The 23751-nt window shown below is 39.9% G+C and overlaps 1 protein-coding gene across 1 annotated transcript in view; it reads left to right on the top strand.

Annotated features, from left to right (window-relative positions):
* Positions 1 to 2168: 2168 nt before the first annotated feature.
* The window catches only part of pcdh7a (protocadherin 7a), a 32714-nt gene continuing 11131 nt past the window's right edge, over positions 2169 to 23751 (top strand). Inside the window, exons 1-2 of the mRNA XM_077205034.1 lie at positions 2169 to 5640; positions 6471 to 7187. Of these exons, the coding sequence (XP_077061149.1) occupies positions 3079 to 5640; positions 6471 to 7187 (3279 nt within the window). The 5' untranslated portion in view covers positions 2169 to 3078. The remainder of the gene's footprint in view (positions 5641 to 6470; positions 7188 to 23751) is intronic.

The raw sequence follows: 23751 nt of genomic DNA, 5'->3' as shown, positions 1-23751 counted from the left end.
AGGTCAAGCAAAGCTGAAGAATATAATGAAATTCCATGCAAAATTGCAAACATTCTTTTTACAATGCGGAAAACAAACATATCATCATAAAAACAAAGCACAAAAGCACAGTGAACTAATTGGTGCTCCCAATACATAGGCAATTCCCCCAGCTCATTTTACATGTTTAAAATTCATGTCCTCACTCCATGCATCAGTTAGAAAATGCAAGATTGCACAGTGGTGGGGCTGACCTTTTGTTCCAAAAATCTATCTATCTATATATCTATCTATCTATCTATCTATCTATCTATCTATCTATCTACCCATCTACCTATCTATCTATCGATCTATCGATCTATCTATCTATCTATCTATCTATCTATCTATCTATCTACAGTACCTTTCCTCCTTTTAGGGTGATGCTTTTGACTACTTCTTAGAGGATACGGATAAAGATTGTGCATTTTATTTGTACCCACGACCTTTTCTTGGAGACTTGTTGTGTGCTGTCTTTTCTAATATGCATTAAATTGAGGATATAGCTATATGTGCAGTCTCGTAGCCAGGGGTGTTTGCTATTCGAGTGTGTTCTGCAGATGGTAAAGCTTCACCGGTGGATTATATGCTGATTAGACCTACGCGTTAACGTTATGGGATAAAGATGGAGGGTGCTCGCGGGACAGGAACGCTGAATCCACTCTTCCACCCACTTCGACTGGGCGATTGATTGCAGAAGAGAAATCAAAACGCGCGCGGTGGAACAACAGAGGGCGCGAGACGCAGAGTATACGCACATGTGTTGACGCCGGTGGAATGTTAACAAGCCAGCAGCAAGAGAGTCGCGCCGAGATCTGATGCTGCTCCTCTGCTATGACCAAACGAACTGAGATGGACCAGGGAAACCCTCCTAAGTGAATCTCGAATCATCCCAACCCTCGAATTAAACGCATGTTTGAGACTGAGGACACGGGATGTAGAGTATAGATGGAGAAGGGCTGCTCCTTTTGTTGTGTGTGACTGTAGTATTAGGTTCCGTCAGTGCTGCATTGCGCTCGCGCATCCGCGTGGCTACGGGGCAGCCTGTGCTGGGACCGGATAGAGTGTGTGCCATACATGTTTATTGTTCACAGGATGAGCGAAAAGCACTGCCGCATTCAGACAACGAGAACACTTCTTCCTGATTAAGATATAGGCTAGGCTATATATAAAAACAACAACAATAAGATAATAACAATATCGATTTTAAATATCGGAATGGCATAGCTATTAAACCCAATAGTCAAAAAGAATATATATATATATATATATATATATATATATATATATATATATATATATATATATATATATATATATATATATGCACTTTGAGGATTTTATTTCACAGTTGAATCTCCTTAAATATTTTGTGGCCAAATACCCCGACCACTAACCTTACAACCATTAGTCTATATCATAGTGTTCAACTTAGCAGTAACAAAATAGGGATACAACTTGAACACACTGACCATAAACAACCAAATATCCAAGACATTTATTCACGTTTTTTTGGAGGCCATACGGCGATATGGCTTAGAAATTCCTGGTCCATTGTAAAAGACCCCAGTACTAAACAGCTTCTACAGGCTATAAGACTATCAAACACAACATAGCTTCTGTTTCTCTGCATGAAACAGCTCACACTTGTATAAAAAACAGCTTTAAGTGGTTATGGTTGCTTTATTTCTTTTTTTTTGTATGTAGGCATAGGCCTCTTTAATATTTTTAATATAGCTTTGAATTTATTACTTTTACTTTTCTCTTTTACTTATTTTTACTACATTTTCTTCATATTAATCAATTTAAATATAAAATATTTATTCAAAATGTTTTGTTTTTTTTTGTAGAAAAATACATTCCAGTGTCAACAAGTACTGCTTTTGCTGTGTTGATGCACATTTAACAATTGAAACGGACACAAATGCTTAATTTTAAATGTCCGTTCACATTTAGGACAGTGCTGTGAAAACTATTTGATTTAATTAGTTGTTCTGTTTTGACCAAATTAAGTGCTTCACTGGACTTGTCTAGTTGTATCCGTGTATTTTTTGCATCTGAGGTATTTTGTTTTGTGGTCGTATGCAAACACACCCCCTGTTTTTGCGCGTTTAGACTGGTTAAAAGGAAAGCGCGAGCTCCTTCGAGACACTCTCGGTCTCCCGTTTCATCGGAACGGTCGAGTTACGTAGCGAAGGAAGTGTTGCAGTGAACGGAGGGGGAAGAGAGAGGGAGAGGTTGAGAGAGAGTGAGGGAGAGACTGCAGCATCATTTGAGGGACGTTCACATGCAGTGCAGTAGAACGTGCAGGTGAGGGGAGGAGGAGAATGCGGGACTTTTTCCTCAAACACTTCACACACATCCACCACGGACTCCGGAGGAATTACTAAAGGCTTTTGTTGCTACTTCTCTATACTGCTCTTCATCTTTCCATAAGTGACTAAATTACGTGCTCTGAGAAGTCGAACTGAAAAGCTTTTCTCTTTGTCAAGTTCACCGTAAAGGAATCTATAAGAGCTTGGCACGCACGCGTAAGACTGCGGGAAAAGATTTCCAATTTCCCTCCCGCTGTGTTTTAAGGTAAGAACATATATAATATCAGGGAAAGACTTTAAAAGGCACTTTGGCTTCTTCTCAGCCAGTAGCGAAAGCTCTGGGATGCGAATGTGAGAGCTGAATTCACAGACAGATCTCTTTTGTGTTCTACTGCATTGCAGTTTAAAACAGTGAAAGCGCGATAGGAACCCGCAGCATCTCAATGAGCCGGACAAAGTCTTGTAAACTGCTCAAATGTGACTCTCGCTTACTCCTAAAAGACACAAAGGAACATTCTTGTCCGTAAAAGAGGTGTACAGACTTATCGCCGATGTCTTCACAAAGTGGATATTGTATTGTATCGTGTTGAAAACGTGACTGGGGAACTAAAAGACTGTCGGAGAAAATAATATTTTGCCAAAGGAAGCGTTTATAGAAATTATTCGGTGGCGAGTCTGTCTTGGACCGGAGGAAGCTGCAGATAGAGAGTGAAAGAGAGAGAGAGAGACAGAGAGAGAGTGTGTCATGGGGAGCAGGAGCGTTGGCGCAGTGTACTCCGCGCGCTGCTACCTCGTGCTTATCCTGCAGCTGCTGACTCAGCTCCCGAGCGCCAATTCAGTGCTGCGCTACCGCGTGGCGGAAGAGGGGCCGGCCGATGTGCACATTGGGAACGTGGCTTCAGACCTGGGGCTGTCCACATCAGGGATTGGGACTGGTGATGTCACATTTGCTTTGGAATCTGGCTCTGAATACTTCAAAATTGACAACGTCACTGGAGAGCTTACTACTGGCACCAGGAGGATTGACAGAGAGAAGCTGCCGCAGTGTCAGATGATATTTGACGAGAATGAGTGCTTTTTGAACTTTGAGGTGTCAGTCATAGGTCCCCTGCAGAGTTGGGTGGATCTGTTTGATGGCCGTATCGTAGTCACAGACATCAATGACAACACCCCCTCTTTCCCTTCACCAGTACTCACGCTATCTGTTGAGGAGAATCGCCCAATCGGCACTCTCTATCTCCTTCCTACAGCCACAGATCGTGATTTTGGTCGCAATGGCATTGATCGCTATGAACTTATCCAGGACAGTAGAGATGGGGGGTCATCTTTACGCCGACCTGCTAATAGCCCAACAAATGGGAACGGTGGTGACCGTAGGAGAGGGTCAGAAACAGGGTCGGGGCCTGCCAGCAGGAGCAGCGTGTTTGAACTGCAAGTTGCCGACACACCTGAAGGACATAAACAGCCACAGCTGATTGTGAAAGGGCCTCTGGACCGTGAAGCGCGGGATTCTTATGAACTCGTGCTACGCGTTCGTGATGGCGGCAACCCGTCCCGCTCCTCTCAAGCTCTTTTACGCGTGTCCATCACAGACATCAACGACAACAGTCCACACTTTGAGAGAACATTATATGAAGCGGAAATGGCAGAAAACGCCCCACCTGGCACACCTGTCCTGCAGGTGCGTGCCACAGATCGTGATGTTGGCGTGAACGGGCAAGTTGAGTATGTGTTTGGAGCAGCGACGGAATCAGTGCGGCGCCTCCTGAGGTTGGATGAGGCATCAGGTTGGCTGAGTGTTCTACATCGAATAGACCGTGAGGAAGTTTCACAGCTACGTTTCACCATCACAGCCCGTGATCGTGGCCAACCACCCCGCACTGACCGCACTACAGTCGTTCTCAATGTAAGGGATGAAAATGACAATGTCCCCATAGTCGAAATTAGAAAAATTGGGCGAATTCTCGTTCGGGATGGTGCTGCAATGGTTCCAGAGAACGTGTTGGTGGACACACCAGTAGCGTTAGTGCAGGTGTCAGACCGTGACCAGGGAGAGAATGGTGCGGTTACCTGCACTGTGGTTGGGGATGTTCCATTCACATTGAAACCAGCTGGTGAGACAGCTCTAGCACCTCCACAAGCCACGGATGATGCCTTTGAACGAAACAAAAAGAAATATTTTCTCCACACCTCAGCACTTTTGGATTATGAAGCAACTCGTGAGTATAGTGTCACTATTGTGGCGGTGGACTCTGGTAGCCCAAGCCTCTCTAGTAATAGTTCCCTTATGGTGCGAGTAGTGGACATAAATGACCACGCTCCCACTTTTGCCCAAAGCTTAGTGGAAGTGCATTTTGCAGAGAATAATGCCCCAGGAGAAAGAGTGGTCACTGTTGTGGCGGCTGATGCAGATAGTGGCAAGAATGCAGAAATTGCCTACTCACTGGATCCATCTGTTAATGGAGCTTTTTACATTGATGCTGATAATGGTGATATTCGTGCCACTGGGACACTAGATAGAGAGCAGAGGGAACGCTATGTATTTCGCGTGATAGCTCGAGATAAGGGCACCCCGTCTCTGCAGGGTTCTGCTACTGTCGTAGTCCAGGTCACAGACAGAAACGACAATGCCCCCAAATTTGTCCAGGAAGTCTTCACATTCTACGTCAAAGAGAACCTACTCACCAATAGTCCCGTCGGCATGGTGACTGTAACCGATGCAGATGAAGGCGAGAATGCAGAGTTGAGTCTTTTTGTTGAGCACGATGAAGAGGAGGGTGGAGAGGAGGGGAAGCAAGAAGTTTTCTCCATTGAAAATAACACTGGAACCATTTTCTCCTCTGCATCCTTTGACCGCGAACGACGTAGTGCATACTCATTCCGCGTGCGTGCTGTTGATGGTGGAGAACCGCCACGGTCTGCCACCGCCACGGTCTCCCTGTTTGTCACTGATGAAAATGACAACGCGCCATCCATCACATCACCCACTAATGATTCATCCACCCTCCTGCCACCCACTAGCGGGGCCGGGACTGAAGTCTACACAGTCACAGCCTCTGATGGTGATACAGGGTCTAACGCTGATGTCCGCTATGCTCTGGTAGGCGGAAACCCTTTCCGTCTGTTTGAGATTGGCTCTAGTAGTGGGGTCATAACCTTGGCAGCGCCCCTGGAGAGAAGACACAGGGGTCTGCACCGCTTGGTGGTCCGGGTCAATGACAGTGGCATGCCTTCCCTTTGTGCCACAGCACTGGTGCATGTCTTCATCAATGAGAGCTTGGCCAATGCTACGCTGGTGGATGCACAGGTGAGACACATCAGTGCAGCATGCTGTTCAAATAAACTCAAACAAAGTGTAATTCAATATAGAGAAACAATAAGTTAATAACAGTTTGTGCTGTTGATCATTGAGCCAGTGTAGAACGGAACCAAATAATAATAATTAAAGTTTAAGATTTAAATTTAAGAGATGGGGGGGTTGAGATTTAAATTGAAATTAATAATTTTATTTCACATGAGAGGATGGAGCAGAGAAGTGAACTGCAGTCAGAAACTTGCTGATAACTTTGCACAACTAGGAAATCCTTGCACGAAATAGCGCATTTAAAAAAATATATATATATTTCTGTTTATAAATATTCATGCATCAAATTGCTGTTGACCCACATTGGATATTGGATAGAAGGAAACACACACAAATGCAAAGATGAAAGTTACACACAACACACACACACACACACACACACACACACACACACACACACACACACACACACACACACACACACACACACACACACACACACACACACACACACACACACACACACACACACACACACACACACAGACAGTCACACTTGCCTGCGCAAAATAACTATGATTGAATTTCCAAGCCTTGACATGATAATTGAGAAGTCTGGGCCTTGCAGTGGGGATGAATGTGTATGTGTGCGTGTATGGTTCAGCAGACATAGATGTAAAATGAGGATGCAGTTATCAAAGGCCAGACACACCATTTATGATTTTCCATTTTTGCTCTCTCTCTCTCTCTCTCTCTCTCTCTCTCTCTCTCTCTGTCTCTCTCTCTCTCTCTCTCTCTCTCCCCCTCTGTATGTCTGTCTCTCTTTCACTCAGGTGGCCCGTAGCCTTTCAATCCCCCTCTATATGGATATTGCAGGTGACCCAGACAGCGAGAAAGCTCTGGGTAAACAACCCCTGAGCGTTGCTATTGGTGTACTGGCCGGTGCTGCCGCTGTTATTCTGGTGATCCTTGTGGTTGTGAGAGCACGACAGTGTGGGGTGCAAGGTAAGAACGGCTATGAGGCTGGCAAGAAAGAGCCAGAAGAGGACTTTTTCAGTCCACAGCCTCCCCCTCTACAAGCCCAGGCCTCCCAAAATGGACGTGGGCGCAAACCACGGAGAGACAAGCGTAATAATGGTACTGCCAAATCTGAGCGTTCTTTATACAGTGGAATTATGACGGTGAATGGCTGCAGACGTGGGGGAGGTGATGAAGAAGAGGATGATGAAGAGGCAAGCAGTGCCAGTGAGAGGATTGCGGCCCGTTATTGTGCAGCTGCTAATGGAGACCCCAGCAGTCCAAGACTAGGCTCGAGACGTCACCAGTCAAGCCCAGATCTTGCCCGCCACTACAAGTCCAGCTCACCTTTGCCTGCAGTGCATCTTCAACCCAACTCACCACCTGTGGAAGGCAAGAAGCACCAGGCTGTGCAGGAACTGCCCCCCACCAATACCTTCACTGGCAACGGCACCAGTAATGCAGACGCCATGTCACTCAGCTCAGACCAGTGCTCCGATTATGGCTGCCAAACTGTCAAGTACAGCAAACAGGTAAGAACATAAAAATATATGACTCAGTTTCACCACTGCACATCTAACAAGTACAAAAAATTTTACAAGGCTTGTCAGGACAAAGGCCTTAAGCTTGAACTAGATTTGGATCCCAAAACTGACCTGAATTCAGTGAGTCCTGTGGGATATTCCCATATTATTTTCTTTGAGTAAATTGATATGAGATTGTCCAAGAAATAAGCTGGTGTATATGAAAGCCATTTTCCACCTCAGTAAAAAATAAAATAAAATTGTGAGATAATGTTTAAAATAAAAAAAATAAGTCAAGCTGTGATATCTAGTCACACTGTGAGACAAAAATTGTAACTGTGAGCAATAAAGCCACATTGTTAGATATAAAGTTGCAATTGTTACATATAACACCACTTTGTGAGATATAAAGTCACATTAATGAGATCTAAAGTCACAGTTGGGACATTGAAATTATGAGAAATAAAATTTGTATTGTCACAATTACATTTTACAGGCGGGAACAGGCTTTTCTGAGTGTATAACACAAGATTCTATGTATTAAGCTACAATATTTTGCCCATATCTAGTCAATGGCCCTGGGGTTCATTTGTATTTCTGAGGCAAATTCAATCTGATCTTCTTTTAACGACATCATATCCCATCAAATACAAAAGAAAAACTACAACAAGCACAAATGTAACAATTTCTGCAATCATCCTGTACTGTTGTTGCGTTACTGCACGTGGAGTGGTTAAGGTTATACGGTGCTAACTGCCTGCTCTCCTTTCCAGGAGTTGCTACTGAAAATAGACTGTCGAAGAGAGGAGAAATGTAACCCATTTTCTCTCACACCACCATAGATCTCTTTCCACTTGCTCAGTTTTCTCTTTCTCTCCTTCTGTTTTGCTTTCTATCTTTCTCTCCATCATACTCTTTATTTTTCTGTCTTTGACATTCTTTCCACTCCTTTACATGGTCTTTCATTTGTCTGACACTTTTGGAAGTGTTAAATATAGAGTGAAATATACAGCGTGTCTACCTGCTTTGAGCGGAAACTGGCCAGTGTGTTTGACAGGATGAGCGTGAAACGCTTGAGAGAGAAACAACGCAGGCTTGCAGAGTTGTCTTTTTTTTTTTAGTTAATCTGTCATCTTTACAATTTTATTCAGGCCATATATTTAATGCAGCATATCCAAACTGCTAGCTTAGCACTTAACGGGAAGCATTAAAAAAAGATTACCTGTGCACCCTTTGACAGGTGCTTTGGACAAGCCCGAACCAAAGGGTGGCCTCGTACTATAGAGAGACATGGTTAAATTGAACACTGGGATCGCATTACATTTTCTGACAGGTGTTGGGAGCTTAAACCAAATCCTCGGAGGTCTACACGCAAGATATTGAGTCCTAAATGACATGTCATTTTTGGTCTTTTTAGCATGACTGACAGTCGGATTGTAAATCTCTTTACCCAGAGCCTAAAAAACAGCTGATGCAGTCGTTAGGGAAATGTGCGCCTCGCAAGACCTAATCAATCTATCCATGCTGGTGATCCTGACCGCAGTGGGTGGGTTAATCCAATACCGAGTCAATCCTCTTAATCTGCTGACATTTTTTTCCTCTGAAAATGCTTAATAGAGAATTCAGTTGTGTATTTATGTGCTTCTTCGTGTGCATTCATACTCGGCCAAGAGTTTGGTGTGTGTGAGAGAGCGTTAATGCTTACTGGTGAGTTTGTTGGACTCTTTCTGATGGTTTAATCAATTATTGATCACACTGTAATTAACTCCTCTACCGTGAAGCTTTGTGATCTAGCCTAACTTGAGCCCGGTGCAGACGGTGAGTGTATGCGTGCACTTGGCTGTTGCGTCCATGATGGGACGGTATAGCGTGATAGGAAGCCAATATCCTACCGCTGTCTGAATTTGCAAATAGGCCCGTGTGCGGACACATGCATAAACGGCACTCTCGGAAATTGAACGCCAATGAAAATGGAAATCTTGTTGACCTATATCTGTCTCACTCTCTCTAACGCACGTCTCTCCCATCTTCTATAAATGCACAACTCAGCATTTTCTTAAGTGAAACTCCGAACTCCCTCTTTGCTGAAGGGCACTTTTTCTATAGCACCTCCCCTTTACGCCCACTCTCGCCAACACCTATCGACCGGCTGCATCCTGTCCCCAGGTCGGCCCACATTCCTATACTGGGCTTATACTATATACTATCAATATACTAGGCTTGTTAATGTTGCTAGCACTGACGCACACCTCTGAAGGCGTGCCGCTCGGGTGTGCAGGGTTAACGGTCAGACAGGTGGGCAGTAGGTGAGTATGTGTAACTCAACACACACACTTGGGATCAGGCAACAGGTCAGATGGATAGCCGATACACTTGACACTCACACTTGCATGCTCACGAGGGGCCATGCATATGCTAGTGAGGGCCAACTCCAGAGATAGATATTATAAATTAATGGAGGAGACCAGTGATGAAGGGTCCAGGAGACAGTGGGAGACACATGGGGAGAGAGAAAGCGAGAGAGAGAGAGAGAGAGAGAGAGAGAGAGAGAGAGAGAGAGAGAGAGAGAGAGAGAGAGAGAGAGAGAGAAATGAAGGGAGATTGCTAATGCTAACCTCACTTTTGCTGGGCTGTATTGATTTTCATTGGGAAAGAATTATGAAAGCTTTTACATGGACGTGCACTGCAATGGTTATAAAGGATTGAGAATGATGGTGGAAGTATGTGTGTGTGTTCGACCTAGCAATGTTATTGGGAGAAAATTGATGAGAAATGTCAAGAAGTCTTCTAATTCTGAAGAGGGGAAAAAATCTAATTTTGGGGAGATCTTTAAAAGGAAAAATGGTTTTTCACTAAAAGTCACTAAATTATGTTTTGATTCAACTCTAAAAATGCCAGTTTATTTTAGGGACAGATTTGAGTGATTAGAATTAATCATATTAATTGCAGACCAATATAAGGCAATTAGAAGTCCCTATTTAGATACATGAAAATTTTCAATTCTCCGTTTCTGCTTTGTTTTCTGATTGACTTTCTTATCACATTTAATGTCAAATGCTCGATTAAAAGTCATTTAGTGTAAATGCAAGTACACTTGCAGTAAATAACCTCAGTACGTACTTCCCATAAAATTGTGCTGGACATCTGTGAAACGCAAGGCTATAAAAATGACAGAGGATGCTTTTTAGTGGCCAAGTGTAACGTACTGAAAAATGAGAGGTTAATAATTTATAGATGACACATTAGGTTAGTAACACTGATGGCCATGACCAGATGGGAGGTGTTCTCATGTGACCACCACATATCTTTACAACAACAACCATTAGTGCAACTCATTGTTTATCCATATATTCCTTCAGTGAAACAGGGAATAGAGAAGATGTGTAAATAGTGTATACATGTATACTTCAAATTTAATCTCATATGCTCTGTTATATTTCCAAGGGTCCAAATATGGAGACGCTTTCTGATTTATTGAAAAGTTATTCATGCAAAGACCTTAAAGTCACAGGAATTGCAGTCCGCTCGCAACCCATTTTATTTCCATAATGTGACATGTTTCCAATTGTAACAAGATTTTCAGCTTGTAGAAGAGAATCAATTGGGTGTTAAAAAGGCAGTTTTTTTTATCAGAATGGAGTCAGACTGAATTCAGATTTGCTACAATAATGCACAAATAGCTATTTAACTATTGATTAACATTAGCTAATAGCCTGCTTAGTGATGTCAGCTTTAAATGAAAAATAATTGCAGTCATTTTTTTTCTTCTGAATAACATGCAATGAAGAATCATTCAATATAAGCAAACAAAAATGTGGATTTGGAAATTACTTGGGGTCAATTGAGACTTAATGTTGATTTTTAGACATTTTTAATACTAAATAAAGCCTTATGGACACTTACCATCAGCTTACCTCCTGCATTCATGCAGTTTTTTTTTTCAGACTTAAATAATTCTAAAGAGTGAAAGGAAATAGTAAATTTCATTCAAATAGGTCAAATGGAAATAAATGCTGGCAAAACACAATTTCAATAAAATATCTTTCTTCAATGTCTGACACAAAGGCTTTGTTTGCCACGTCGTAAAAAATCTGAAATGAGCCAGAGAGTCAAGGCTGTCTGAGCTTTGTAATGCACAGTCCTGTTTCCCCGACTGTTTCAACCTCAAAATGAGACACGACAGGAATTCAGGGTATTTGTTACCCATATACTCCCAGACAAGCAGCAACAGAACCAAGAAAACACACACACACACACACACACACATTAAGGTGAGATGCAAAGGTATGCATGGAGATGAAAAGTTCCCATCCTCTTGCATCAGTTTCTAGCACAAGATCTAGGCCATGACTCTTTGCTGTTTCTTCTTCTGTGTCCAGACTGGGAACAGCATTTAGTTTGTGTTTTAGTTATTTTTTTGCAGTCACTTCATTGTCTTTGCAAAAGTAAGTTGTAATATTATGTTTATGTTGTGGATTTAGCTGACTAATCTCATATACTGTACATATAGGATGCATTTGAGTAAACATATTAATCCGTCTGCAAAGTGGTTCAGTTAACCGGTATTCACTTCTTCCAGCTCAAGTAGCTCAATCCCCCATGTATTATGATTGGATTATTAAAATCAATTCTTTCTATGTTTGTCGCCATACGGAAACATTGCTAGTGCATTATTATCCTGCAGTGTTTATTTTTTTCTCCGATCATATTTCATCAACAGTTTTAAATAAAATCATTTAATCATGGAATTTTCACCTCGCCCTCGTTAATGAAAAAAGAAACCTTTGTCAACAAACATTTTTGTCAGTAATTTTGTTGACTAGATGAATACTGAATGGAAATCCTTTGTAAAGAGATGCTAATGGAATGCTGGAATCAAAATTATTCTTCATCATCTTTCAATGATGCACCATACTTTAGTTCTGCAGCCAAAATATCATCTGGCCAAATGTTTGATGGCTATTATTAGAGATATTCCTGTGCTGGCAGCACTCTAAAGGCAATAATTCAACAACTACACACACACACACACACACACACACACACACACACACACACACACACACACACACACACACACACACACACACACACACACACACACACACACACACACACACACACACTTAAACAATTAAATACACAGGCTATTAAACAAACAACCCCACACAATAACACACCTCTTTGTTAGCCCTGTGTATTGTGTCTTCAGTACACTGCTGGCATTGATTGGGAAAGCTCAAGCATTTAGAGTCCCAGTGTAATTTCCTATTCAGCTCTTACTGAATTGCATTCATATTTGAGCCGGCATTAACTCGTCTCTCCGATTCCCTTGTTCCCAGTACTGAAGGTTGTTGTGGGGTGATCCTTTTGTTGTGGTCTGACTGTAGCCCTGTGGTTCTACAGTTACAGTTCAGGGTTACCCCAGTGTCATGAACCAGCCTGAGTATTCATCTTTTATTCAAATACCCCAGGCTGCTTCTGTCACTGCCTGTCAGAGAAAGAGAGATGCATAGTTAAACCCCTGAGTAATTGAAAGAAAAAAAGAGTTAAGTTAATAAATATATAATAGAAAATAAATAAATAAAAATAGAAAGATCAGCTATTTTTGACAGATTAAGAGATTGTAAGAAGTATTACTGTAAACAAATAAATACAATATAATAAACGGCCTATTAGAGCTGCATGATTCCAGATAAATACTTTTTTTGTGCTTAGAATAGAGATCAGGATTCAGAAGAATAAGTCAGGGAATAAGTCAGGGATTTACAACCCTTGAGGTCCCACTTTATATTAAGTGGCTATAGGAACTATGTACTTACATTGAAATTAATAATTTGATACAATGGACTTATTGTGTACATACATGTTTTTACATTGTACTTATATTTTGAAAATACCTGCGTGTAATTACAGCTGTAAATAATGTATGTACATACATTTGTAATTACACTGTTGACCCTTCCCTTACATATTAACCCACCCTTAAACTTACCCATACAACACCAGCCCCTAACCTTACCCGCATCACACCTCAATAGCAGCACAAGTGTTTTACAATACAACATCAACACAATAAGCCACTTAATATAAAGTGGGACCCAATTAACAGTTTACATGGCGTATATCTTACACACTTTTAGCTGTCCCTACTTAAAAGGAAACACAGGCAAAGATGAATGAAACATTACAGATGTGTCGGTTTTAAGATTTTTAAACGAACTGGTTGAATGTCAACTCAAGTCACTCACTCAAGTCAAACAATGGTTGTGTCCCAATTTGCCTACATGCCCTAAAAGTATGAGTGTGTTTTTTGAGTGTATAGCAGAATAGTAGGCAAGCTTTGGGACATATTATTTCATCATACAGCAATTGCGTCTTTAAGGGACCTCTCTGTCGCTTAGTTTCGTGCATCCTGTCACAGTTTAAAGGCCCACTGAAGTGCCTTGAAACACGCAGCAGTATGTGTTGCCGTAATTTCCACGGAAACAGGTAAACAGCCCGAGATATATTGAGCAGCTCCTCCGCTTTTTTTAAATGGCCAATAGTGTTTTATTTATATCACAGCAGGGCCAGAGCCGTTGAGCTCAATAAAGTCGCAGTTTCCTCCTAATCTCCTCCATATCAATTTAAAGTATTGCATTCTGTGTAGAATTCAAATGGGTCCGATATGTTTTCTGGTATGTGCCGACTCACGCATATGATCCGCTCTTTGCTATCGTGTCTCTGGACCAGAGTTGCTGCAGTTCGCGTGACACTAACATGAAACTAGACTTCCTTTGCCCCAATGGAAAGCATACATGTACACTGTCTGAATCATTCCCTATCCCCTATATAGTGCACTATGTGCCATTCACCATGTAGAAAACCGCAAATGTGTGAACAAGTAACCATTTTTAACCACAGCTTCAGGGTCTATTTATATGCAGAGGGCGGGACACTTCAAATTATAGAGAGCATTTGATTGGATATAAAATCTGATAAGAAGCTAAAGTTTGGTTTGCCAACTGCTATTAAAAGGAAAAGAAGAAGCTTAAATGTGTGTGCATGAGAACTGTTCTAGCGTGACACATACGTTCAAGCTTCTGTGTTTAGCATATTTGATGTGCACTTTTGTAAATCAATCACTCAAATCATGTTTTCTAACTTTATCTGTGCTTTCTAATTCGCTATTTATTTATTTATTTTGTGTTCTAATTTTTAATATAAAAAAATGTATGTACTAACATAAAATATATGTACTATACATTTATTTTAAGAATAAAAAAATACCTATGCCTATAAATATAAATACTGCGGTAATTGTTATATTGGAATTACTCCATAGTGATCGTATCTTTATAAAAGTGTTGTTGCAGATGAAGCATAATTTGGATAACATTGAATAAATATTTTTTTCATCAGGTTAGATACTGATTCTTAATCACTCAAACCCCTTACCGTCGGTCTCGCATCATCTTTGTAGTTTTTAACACTTTATTTGTTTTTGTTGTAATCGAATCCTCATTCAACGCGCAATGAGTTGTGGGCAATATTAGCTGTTAGATTGTGCATGTGAGCTGCACTTCGGTAAACCATCAGGGTATATTTAGAATACTCATTTCATCATACTACAGTTTGGGACACACTAATTCTAATTTGTTAATACTATTCAGGATGGATATTATGCAAATTGTGAATGAAATTCGTTTCATTATTTTTAGCTTTGTCAAATTAGGTTTATACATTACATTATTTTTTTTAAATAAACATATCTATGTTAAAACTTGCAAATTCATTTCATTTATTGTAAGTACATATATTTATGATTTTCATTAAGATTTGTATGTCTTTGAAATTGTCTTAAGGTGAAGCTGTCCTTACTTTGTCTAAATTATTTGTGTGCTAGAACCGCACATTACATTCAAACACTAATGAGATCACGTTGAAATTCCATATGCACAATGTATCAGTATGCATAACAAAGAATAAAGGGCACAATCTTTAATTAGCGTTTTAGTCTGTTTGGACTTGCAAACTTAATTATAAGTTGGTAATTAGGGATTATACCTTGGCTCAACTTTTTCTTGCTGAAAGAAAGCTAAGGAAGGAAAGTAGATAAAAAAGGAGAGATGAGGTTTTCTGTCCTCCTTTCATCACATTGTTAGGCCTGCGAACCTGATCATTATATTGGCTCACTAATTCCTGACTACCCGTATATCCATGAACATGACCATCCAAGGGTTTGTTCATGTATGTATAGTTGTATGTCAATCAAATCAAATAAGTTGTCTTTTTGATTGCTCACTTTAACCGTATTGTAATGTGTGAATAGCATGATGATGGGTGAAAGAATAGTGGCTGAAAACAGCATTACCGGGAGTCATAGGGTTTGTGAACTACAGTCTTAGAAAAGTTCAGATACCGTCACATTATTCTGCTTCAAACCACAGGCTTTACTTTTTATTTATTTGTTTGTTTAGCTATTTGTACATTTTACCATTTAAGGCACACTATAGGAGCACTATAGATATAATCTTTTGCTCATTTTGCTCCTGTTGCAAAAGCGCTTTTCATGTAGAAGAAAAACTACTTGTCGTTCTCCTTGGATACACCACTATAAAGTCGTCTGCCCCCCTCCGTCTCATCCCACTGGTGGAAAATGAGTCTGTGGGCAAGTTAGGGCATGTGGGCCTGTTCCTCTGTGTGTGCACGTGTGTATGTTAGTATTTGTGTGTGTGTGATCCCTAACACCTGCCTGTACACGTCGACCGGAAGCCCATAGAGATAAGGCATGATGCTTCCCCCTCACTGCCCAAATGTAACAGTGCTCAGAACAACACCCACCACGCTTCAAAGAATGCTAAAAATGCTTAAAAGTAAAGCAACCGAGGCAACACACTTTCTAACCCTGGATCTAAATCCGACACCCTCCCCAATCTGGATCACACACACACACACACACACACACACACACACACACACACACACACACACACACACACACACACACACACTCTTTCGGTCTGCTTTTTGATGCGCACACATACAGCAACACCCATAAACACCCATGCACACAACCCACTCACACGTGGCACTGGCCCCGGGGGAAACAACAGCCGCTTGGGCGAAAATAAAACTCTTCACTTGGATAGAATTAAATCAAAGCGATGCAAATCAAATGGCCAATTAAAGCCACAAACACGTTTCCTGGGAGATGAAATGCTGACGCCTAATTGGTCGGATAAAAGGGGCAATACATCTAAGAAGACAGACCTGAGAAGGACGTTTTGGAAACGCAGCAATGAGAAGAGAGGGAAACGTGTGTGCGCGTTTGTGTTGGGAGATTCGCTGAACATAAGTTAGACTGTCAACTATGTGGGCCGTAAGTGCCTCGTTTTCTTTGTAATTTAGAGCGAGCACTTTGCTAAGTGAAAAGCAGAGCGTGAGGTGGAAAGTCTTTTTTTGAAGTTCAACAACACAGTTATTCTTCAGGCTTCTCACAGCAGAGGAGGGATTTTAAAGGCGTTTGTGCTGGAAAAACAGCTAGGAAGAAAGCAAATGTCTGATATCTATGCACACACATAAACGCGTTCAAGCTGGTGCTGGGGCTCAGTCGCACGACACGGTCAGACAACTCCCGCTGAGATGTCACAGTTGCAGTATGCGTTTGTGTGGTTGCTGACGAGTGAAACAGCTTGTGAGGGAGACACATTCACAGTATTTCACACAAAGTGGAAATGTCCGATGAATTGATATGATCAAATAACCAAACAAAATTAAAAAAAAAAAACATTTACTTTCAGTTAATTGCTTTTAATTTAAATTTAAAGTATAATGCATTTTCATTTAATGGCAATTAACATGCAATTAAGTATCTAAAAATTACTTTTAGTTTCCTATTCCCTATTATGTTCTCTCCCTTTTTTTTAATGTTGGGTTTTCATGTTTTATGGGGACTTTCCATAGATGATCCTTTCCATAATGATTTTTATACTGTACAAACTGTATATTCTATCCCCCTAACACTAACCCTAAACTTAAAGAAAACTTTCTGCATTTTTACATTAAAAAACAAACAACAAAAAAACATCAAAAAAGCTGTTTCCATCATAGGGATCAACATGTCCCCACAAGGACAAGGATTTCAGATATTGCCATCTTTGTGGGGACATTTTGTCCCCATTATGTGGGCTACAATTGTATATTGCTGCTAAATGGATTTTCTTCCCTCTCCAGTGTTGTGTATTTCCAGAGGCAGCAAAAAACTGTCTTTTCTATTCTAAGCTTCTTAGGCTAGTGATACTAACCTTTTTAGCCTTTTGTAGCATCAGATTCAGTCTCCATCAGGCCACTATCGCTGATCTCAGTTTATATCACCATTCCTTAAAATACAGTGGTTGTGGCGGTTTTAGTGTTTCATAAGAAAACATGGCAGCTTTCTCCCTCTGTGCGCTGTGAGCCATCAGTTATAATCGGATCTGATAAAGTGTACAGTATGATATCCCACATAACATTTGTTTGAGCTGCAGGCTAGTGGTTTGACACGTTGGGTTTCCGTGTGAGAAATGTGGGTTCGAATTTGATGTGTATCGATTCTATCCACATCGTTTTAAGTTATCTGTTTACTTTCTCTCCCAGGAACATGATGAAAAATATACAATATACAGACAACTGCATATTTTTACAGTATAACAAATACTTGAGACATAATAATCAAGTTCCAAACGGATGTTCAGGAGGAGCATGTTCATCTAATTCTGCTAATCATGCCACGAAGGATATATACCAGCTGCTTATCTCACTCCTTTGATAATTCTTCTGGCATCTCTCTACCACCCAGACTCCACCTTAATTTTTATAATTAAATATGTCTGGGTCTGGGAGGTGGGGGTAGACTCAAGCCCCTTCATTGTGGACAGCAAATCCTTCATCACACTCGAGGATATGATGAACATTTGAACCCATGAAATTGATGTTTACAACAACCTGGTCTTTAAAGAGAGGTGGTTTATATTGTCAGGTGTCTTTATGATGGTTTATGCTGGTCGTTATAACTCTGGATTGGGTTTTATTAAAGTGCAGAGTGATTTAATGTTTGCATTTAATGATCTGAATATTTTATAGCCTAAAACGACAGATGGAGAGAAAAAAACAACAGTAGCAGAGGGAACAGAGAGCTGAACACTGCTTTGAAACTGTAACTTGTCAAGTTATGCTTTTGGAAAAGTAGTTTGCTACTCTACAATACCTTTTTTAAATATTTAGCTTAGGTTTTATTTTATTTATTTATTTTTCATTTTATTTTATTTGTATCAAAACAATGAGCACCAGCATTTGACTAATTTAGTTGCACTAAATTACGTGGATAAAGCTTGAAAACAATATAATTTATGTTAAAAACATAGTGACCAACAGTGAAATTTAGCAAAATATTATTTTATCTTTACAAAATATTACAGACAATATTATAAGGTAATTGTATATGGCTAGAAATGAAAAATTGCCAAACAGACATCTTCGCAATGACACAAATGAATCAATTCCATAAAACATTAAAAAAAAAAAAGTAGGCCCTATATCAAAGACATTTAACAAAATATTGTTTGAGATTTTATTGCTATAAATATTATAATTTAATATTAACAAACGAAAATACTGCATTGACACAAATGTGAATCATTTTATTGAACGGATGCATATATATAAATTGTTCAGGTAACCCAGTTCACTAAAATCAGTCTCCCAAATGCCAAAGATACAGAGAAAGAAGATATTTATCTAACAATGTTTGATTACTACCCCAATTTGTTTAGTGTTTTGTACATTAAATCACTACTTGTTGGAAAAAGTCACTTGTATCTGCGAGCAGTTTTGAAAACAGCAGAAATACTGTCAGTCTGAAAAAAAATGGATCTTAACTTTGCAGTGTTGCTACTTTTAGTTAGCTACTTCCCGACACTAGATGTTAATTATGCCTTGGTCACAGAAAGGGCCTATTCTCGCAGTGCACGTCATGAGATGAACCTAGATGATGAAGACTTCACAGAGATGAGCGATTACGTCTGAGAGGACCTGAGAATGGGGGGCGGACTGAATGAGTGTAGTGTGTAGTGTTAATAACACCCCTCACATGTGTCACACGCATACACACACTGAGGCTATTGTCACAGCAACCACAGCATGTCGTGAGACATTCGGTTTAAATTTCTGTGTGTCAAAGGGGTGTGTTCACTGTCTGGGCCACTGAGTAGGTGTGTGTGAATTTATTGTTTCGCGTTCAGAGACTGACCAAATCGCATGATTTCGGATTTTTCATCTCGCCACGTGTCATCTCAGTGACAGGTTTCTGACCGGAAATTGTGTGTGCATTTTGTTATATGGCAAAACAGGATGTAGCATAACTGATTCAAAATGTTGTATATAGCATGAGCTCATCTTCTTGTGAAAATAACTCACTCGGCACGGGACATACTTATACAGCTCATTATACACACATTGTAAGACATCCTTATTCACTTCATTGTGTATTTTTCTGCGTCTGTAACAGAACTGCTTTGTTTGGTTGCTGGTCAGTATAAAATGGACAATAGGGGACGGTGTGTGTGTGTGGGTGTGTCTTTTCGTCACAAGTGGGTATTCATTAAAATTCACCATATATACCCAGACACACATGTGAAATTCACAACACACACACACATACACACACACATATGAAGGCAAAGCTTGAGCTGAAGCATCCTGTTTACTATGTAAAGCACAATGGAGACTGTTATGTGGAAGTCTGAGACGATGATGAGGGGAAAGCCATAAATATCACCTCCTCATACACACAGTGCTTGCTAACATCGGGACACTCTCAGTAAGTAAGCCTTGTTTTCAGAGAAACAAACCAGGAAGACACAGAGACGTCTGTCAGACATGCACCTAATCATTATCTTTTATTCAGCCAAAGCCCAATCACAAATGGATTAGTTTGCCCTCCCCTCAGGAGCTTAATCCATCCCAAACGCTGTGTGGTTGGTTAAACAGCTTTGCTTCAGACGATGCTCTTTGGTTCCTCTAGGAATTATGTGCTTACACTTGTTTGACTTTGACTCAGCTGTGGCACTTTGACTGGAGTCAGATGTCTGACTTCATTAAACTAATTATAATAATGAGAACTCACTGCAAGGTCAAGGAATATGATTATTATTATTTATCACTAATTAAAGTACTTGGAAAAAAGTCATTTATTTGATTAAAAACAGTCATACTGTGAAATATTTCAAATAGCTACATTTCATATTTAAAAGTTAATTTATTCATGTGATGTCAAAGCTGAATTTTAAGCATTATTACCCAAGTCTTCAGTGTTTAAAATCCTTCCAATATGCTGATTTGGTTCTCAATATGTTTAATATTTAGAAACCATCATTTGTTTTCAGGATTCTTTATTAAATAGAAATTTCAAAATATATAGAAATCTTCTATAAATGTTTTTTTCACCTTTGATCAATTGAATGCTTTTTTGCTGAAAAAAAATATTACTTTCTTTCAAAAAAATCTTACTGACCCAAACTTTTGTACTAGTGAAACACAACCTATACCAAAATTTTAAATACATTTATTTCATTAAGTATACTTTGTATATATGGGGTGGTGATGGCGCAGTGGATAAGAAGCATGTCTCTGGTGTGAGAGACCCGGGTTCGAATCCACTGTGAGACACCAATGTGTCCCTGAGCAAGACACTTAACCCCTAGTTGCTCCAGCGGCGTGCGACCTCTGAAATATAGCAATTGTAAGTCGCTTTGGATAAAAGCGTCAGCTAAATGTAAAAATGAAAATGTATACTACAAATCATTAACATATTTACTGACATATCGCTTGATACTTACTGATAAATATTATAATATAGTAAACTTTATGTGGATGACTTCTTTATTGCACAATGCATATCTCTTAATATTAAGCCGAAAATGTGTTCAGCATCACTATAAGTAAGAAACTATGATAATATCAGTCTTTAAATGCAAGATATTCCATTTTAGCACAATCAAATATATATATATCTTTCTTTATTTGGACCTCAGCACTATTTATGGATAACTAAAGTGCATTAAAAAAACTAATTGTTCCAATTTAGCAGACTTGAAGTAGGCCTATACCAATTTAGTTACCCTACCAATTTAGGTATGTATATTATGTACTGTACATATGTAAATGTATATTTAGCATTAAAAAATTTGTATATTTATTTTCACTAGGGCTGTTTTATCCTTTAGTAATAATTTAATTTTCAAATAAACAACAACATTATACGTATATTATTATTATTATTATTATTATTATTATTATTATTATTATTATTAGATATTGGTCAACTTTTAAATAATTACAAATAATTTCTAAATCGCTGTCAGTGTGAATGCCCCTTACGAAAGACTAACTGAGTATGCCAATATTATGCGGACATCATGGCAGATTTTGAATTTTGAAACTATTTAAAGGGATAGTTCACCCAAAAATGTAAATTCTGTCAGTATTTACTCACCCTCATGTTGTTCCAACCCCGTAAGACCTTCGTTCATCTTCGGAACACAAATTAAGTTATTTTTGATTAAATCTGAGAGCTGGATCACTCCTCCATAGGCTTCTTAAGGGATTGACACTTGTTCCCCGAAAAGTTATTAAAGACATAGTTAAAATAGTCCAAGTGGCTCAATCTTAAGTTTATCAAACGACGAGAATACTTTTTGTGCGCAAACCCCCCCCCAAAAATAACGACTTTATTTCAACTATTCATATCCTTCTCTGTGGGCCTCGAGTCAGTTCACTAGTGTAAAAGCGTAAGCTTCTGTGTTGTACGTTAGACGCATCACCAACGTGACCAGCGTCGGCCAATAGTGAGCCTACGTGTGACATAGCTCTACGCAATCACACTATGTTAACTGACTGTTTGAAATAAAGTTGTTATTTTTGTTTTTTTTTGCGCACAAAAAGTATTCTCGTCGCTTGATAAACTTAAGATTGAGCCACTGTAGTCACTTGGACTATTTTAACTATGTCTTTAATAACTTTTCGGGGCTGGCAAGTGTCAATCCCTTAGAAGCCTATGGAGGAGTGATCCAGCTCTCAGATTTCATCAAAAATTCATGTTCCGAAGATGAATGAAGGTCTTACGGGGTTGGAACAACATGAGGGTGAGTAAATACTGACAGAATTTTCATTTTTGGTTGAACTATCCCTTTAATTAATAGTCAGCAAACTGATCCAATATTTTGAATTGTAATTTCTCAGTCCCTATCCTCTATTCTGCTCCTCATCATTTATTGTCCACTCTGTCAATAAAAATTTAAAAAATAAGATTTTAAAAGGTATAAAACTTATACGAATCAAAATATATAGCAGACCTGTATATGTATATGTATATGGTCTATTATTACCCACAATTAAAGAACGTGTAGGTAAAAAAACTGATGTCATTCCATTCACAGCATGCTTGGGAAATTGACAGTGCTTAATTTCGGCCACTAAGCGGCAGTAGTGCCCGTCTTCCTCTTTGACTTTGTGTTGCAGTCAGTCGATGACCCCTCTGCAACAGTTAATGTGTGCTAATCCACGTTTGTATATCTCTGTGTGTTTGTGTGCGTCTATACTAGCGCAACCACTTCTTAACTCTGTTTGCTCTCTGCTCTTCTCACGACACCCTCCACCTCTCTCTTTCTCTCTATCTCTCTCCCTCCTAGTCTCTCTCTCTCTCTCTCTCTCTCTCTCTCTCTCTCTCTCTCTCTCTCTGCAGTGCCTCTTTCACTGCATGGTGATTATTATTCCTCACACAGACTCAGTGCTGATACTCAGATACTGCTGAGCAGCCCTGTAAATCACCTGGAGCCGAAAGAGAGGAAGAAAGAGAACGAGAGAGAGAGAGAGATGAGAGAATTCTAGGTGGGCTGAATGAACCAAAGAGGTTCAAACAGCAAGGGAATTGTGGGAAGAAAAAGGGATAAGAGTTATGGATAAAGAGGAGAAACAAGGGAAAAGGAAAAGAGCAGAAAGAATGAGTGAGTGAGAGGGGAGCGTGAGTGTAAAATGCTGCAGTCAGAGCGAGCCGTGGTGCAGGATGATCATCGGGAGTATCTGTCACGCTATTGCAGAACACATACGCATCTCGTGACCTTTATTCCGCCGCAGAAACGGGAGTCCTGCGCACACACTCGCTTATCCTTCTCATGTCATTGAGCAGGAGACGTACAGGAAATTGTAAATGATGTGTGTGTCTGTCCGTCTATCTCCGTCCTACACAAACTTACGCTTGTCAGTTTGCCACCTGCTTGTATTAATAACTGTCAGTGTTTGCTGCTGTTACACACACGCGGGTGAAATTGTTTTCCACAGGACAAGCATATGAGGGAATACTAAACTAAAGCAAACCCACAACGAGAAAGTGTCTCTCTGTGTGTGTGCCGTTTTACATCCTCCTTTAATGCCTTTAAGTCCCACATTTGTAAATGCTTGGTGTATTGCTGCATGGCTTTTGGGCAGACGATGCTATTTCATAAAACTTTAATGCTCAGAGGTTGCTCTTTCACAGCTCAGGACAAAAGGAAAT

Source organism: Siphateles boraxobius, unplaced genomic scaffold (assembly GCF_051911475.1).
Source record: "Siphateles boraxobius isolate OS27281-9 unplaced genomic scaffold, OSU_SipBor_1 53, whole genome shotgun sequence".
NCBI classification, from domain to species: domain Eukaryota; kingdom Metazoa; phylum Chordata; class Actinopteri; order Cypriniformes; family Leuciscidae; genus Siphateles; species Siphateles boraxobius.
The sequence above is the reverse complement of the archived record's forward strand: the minus strand, read 5'-3'. Positions and strand labels throughout refer to the sequence as shown.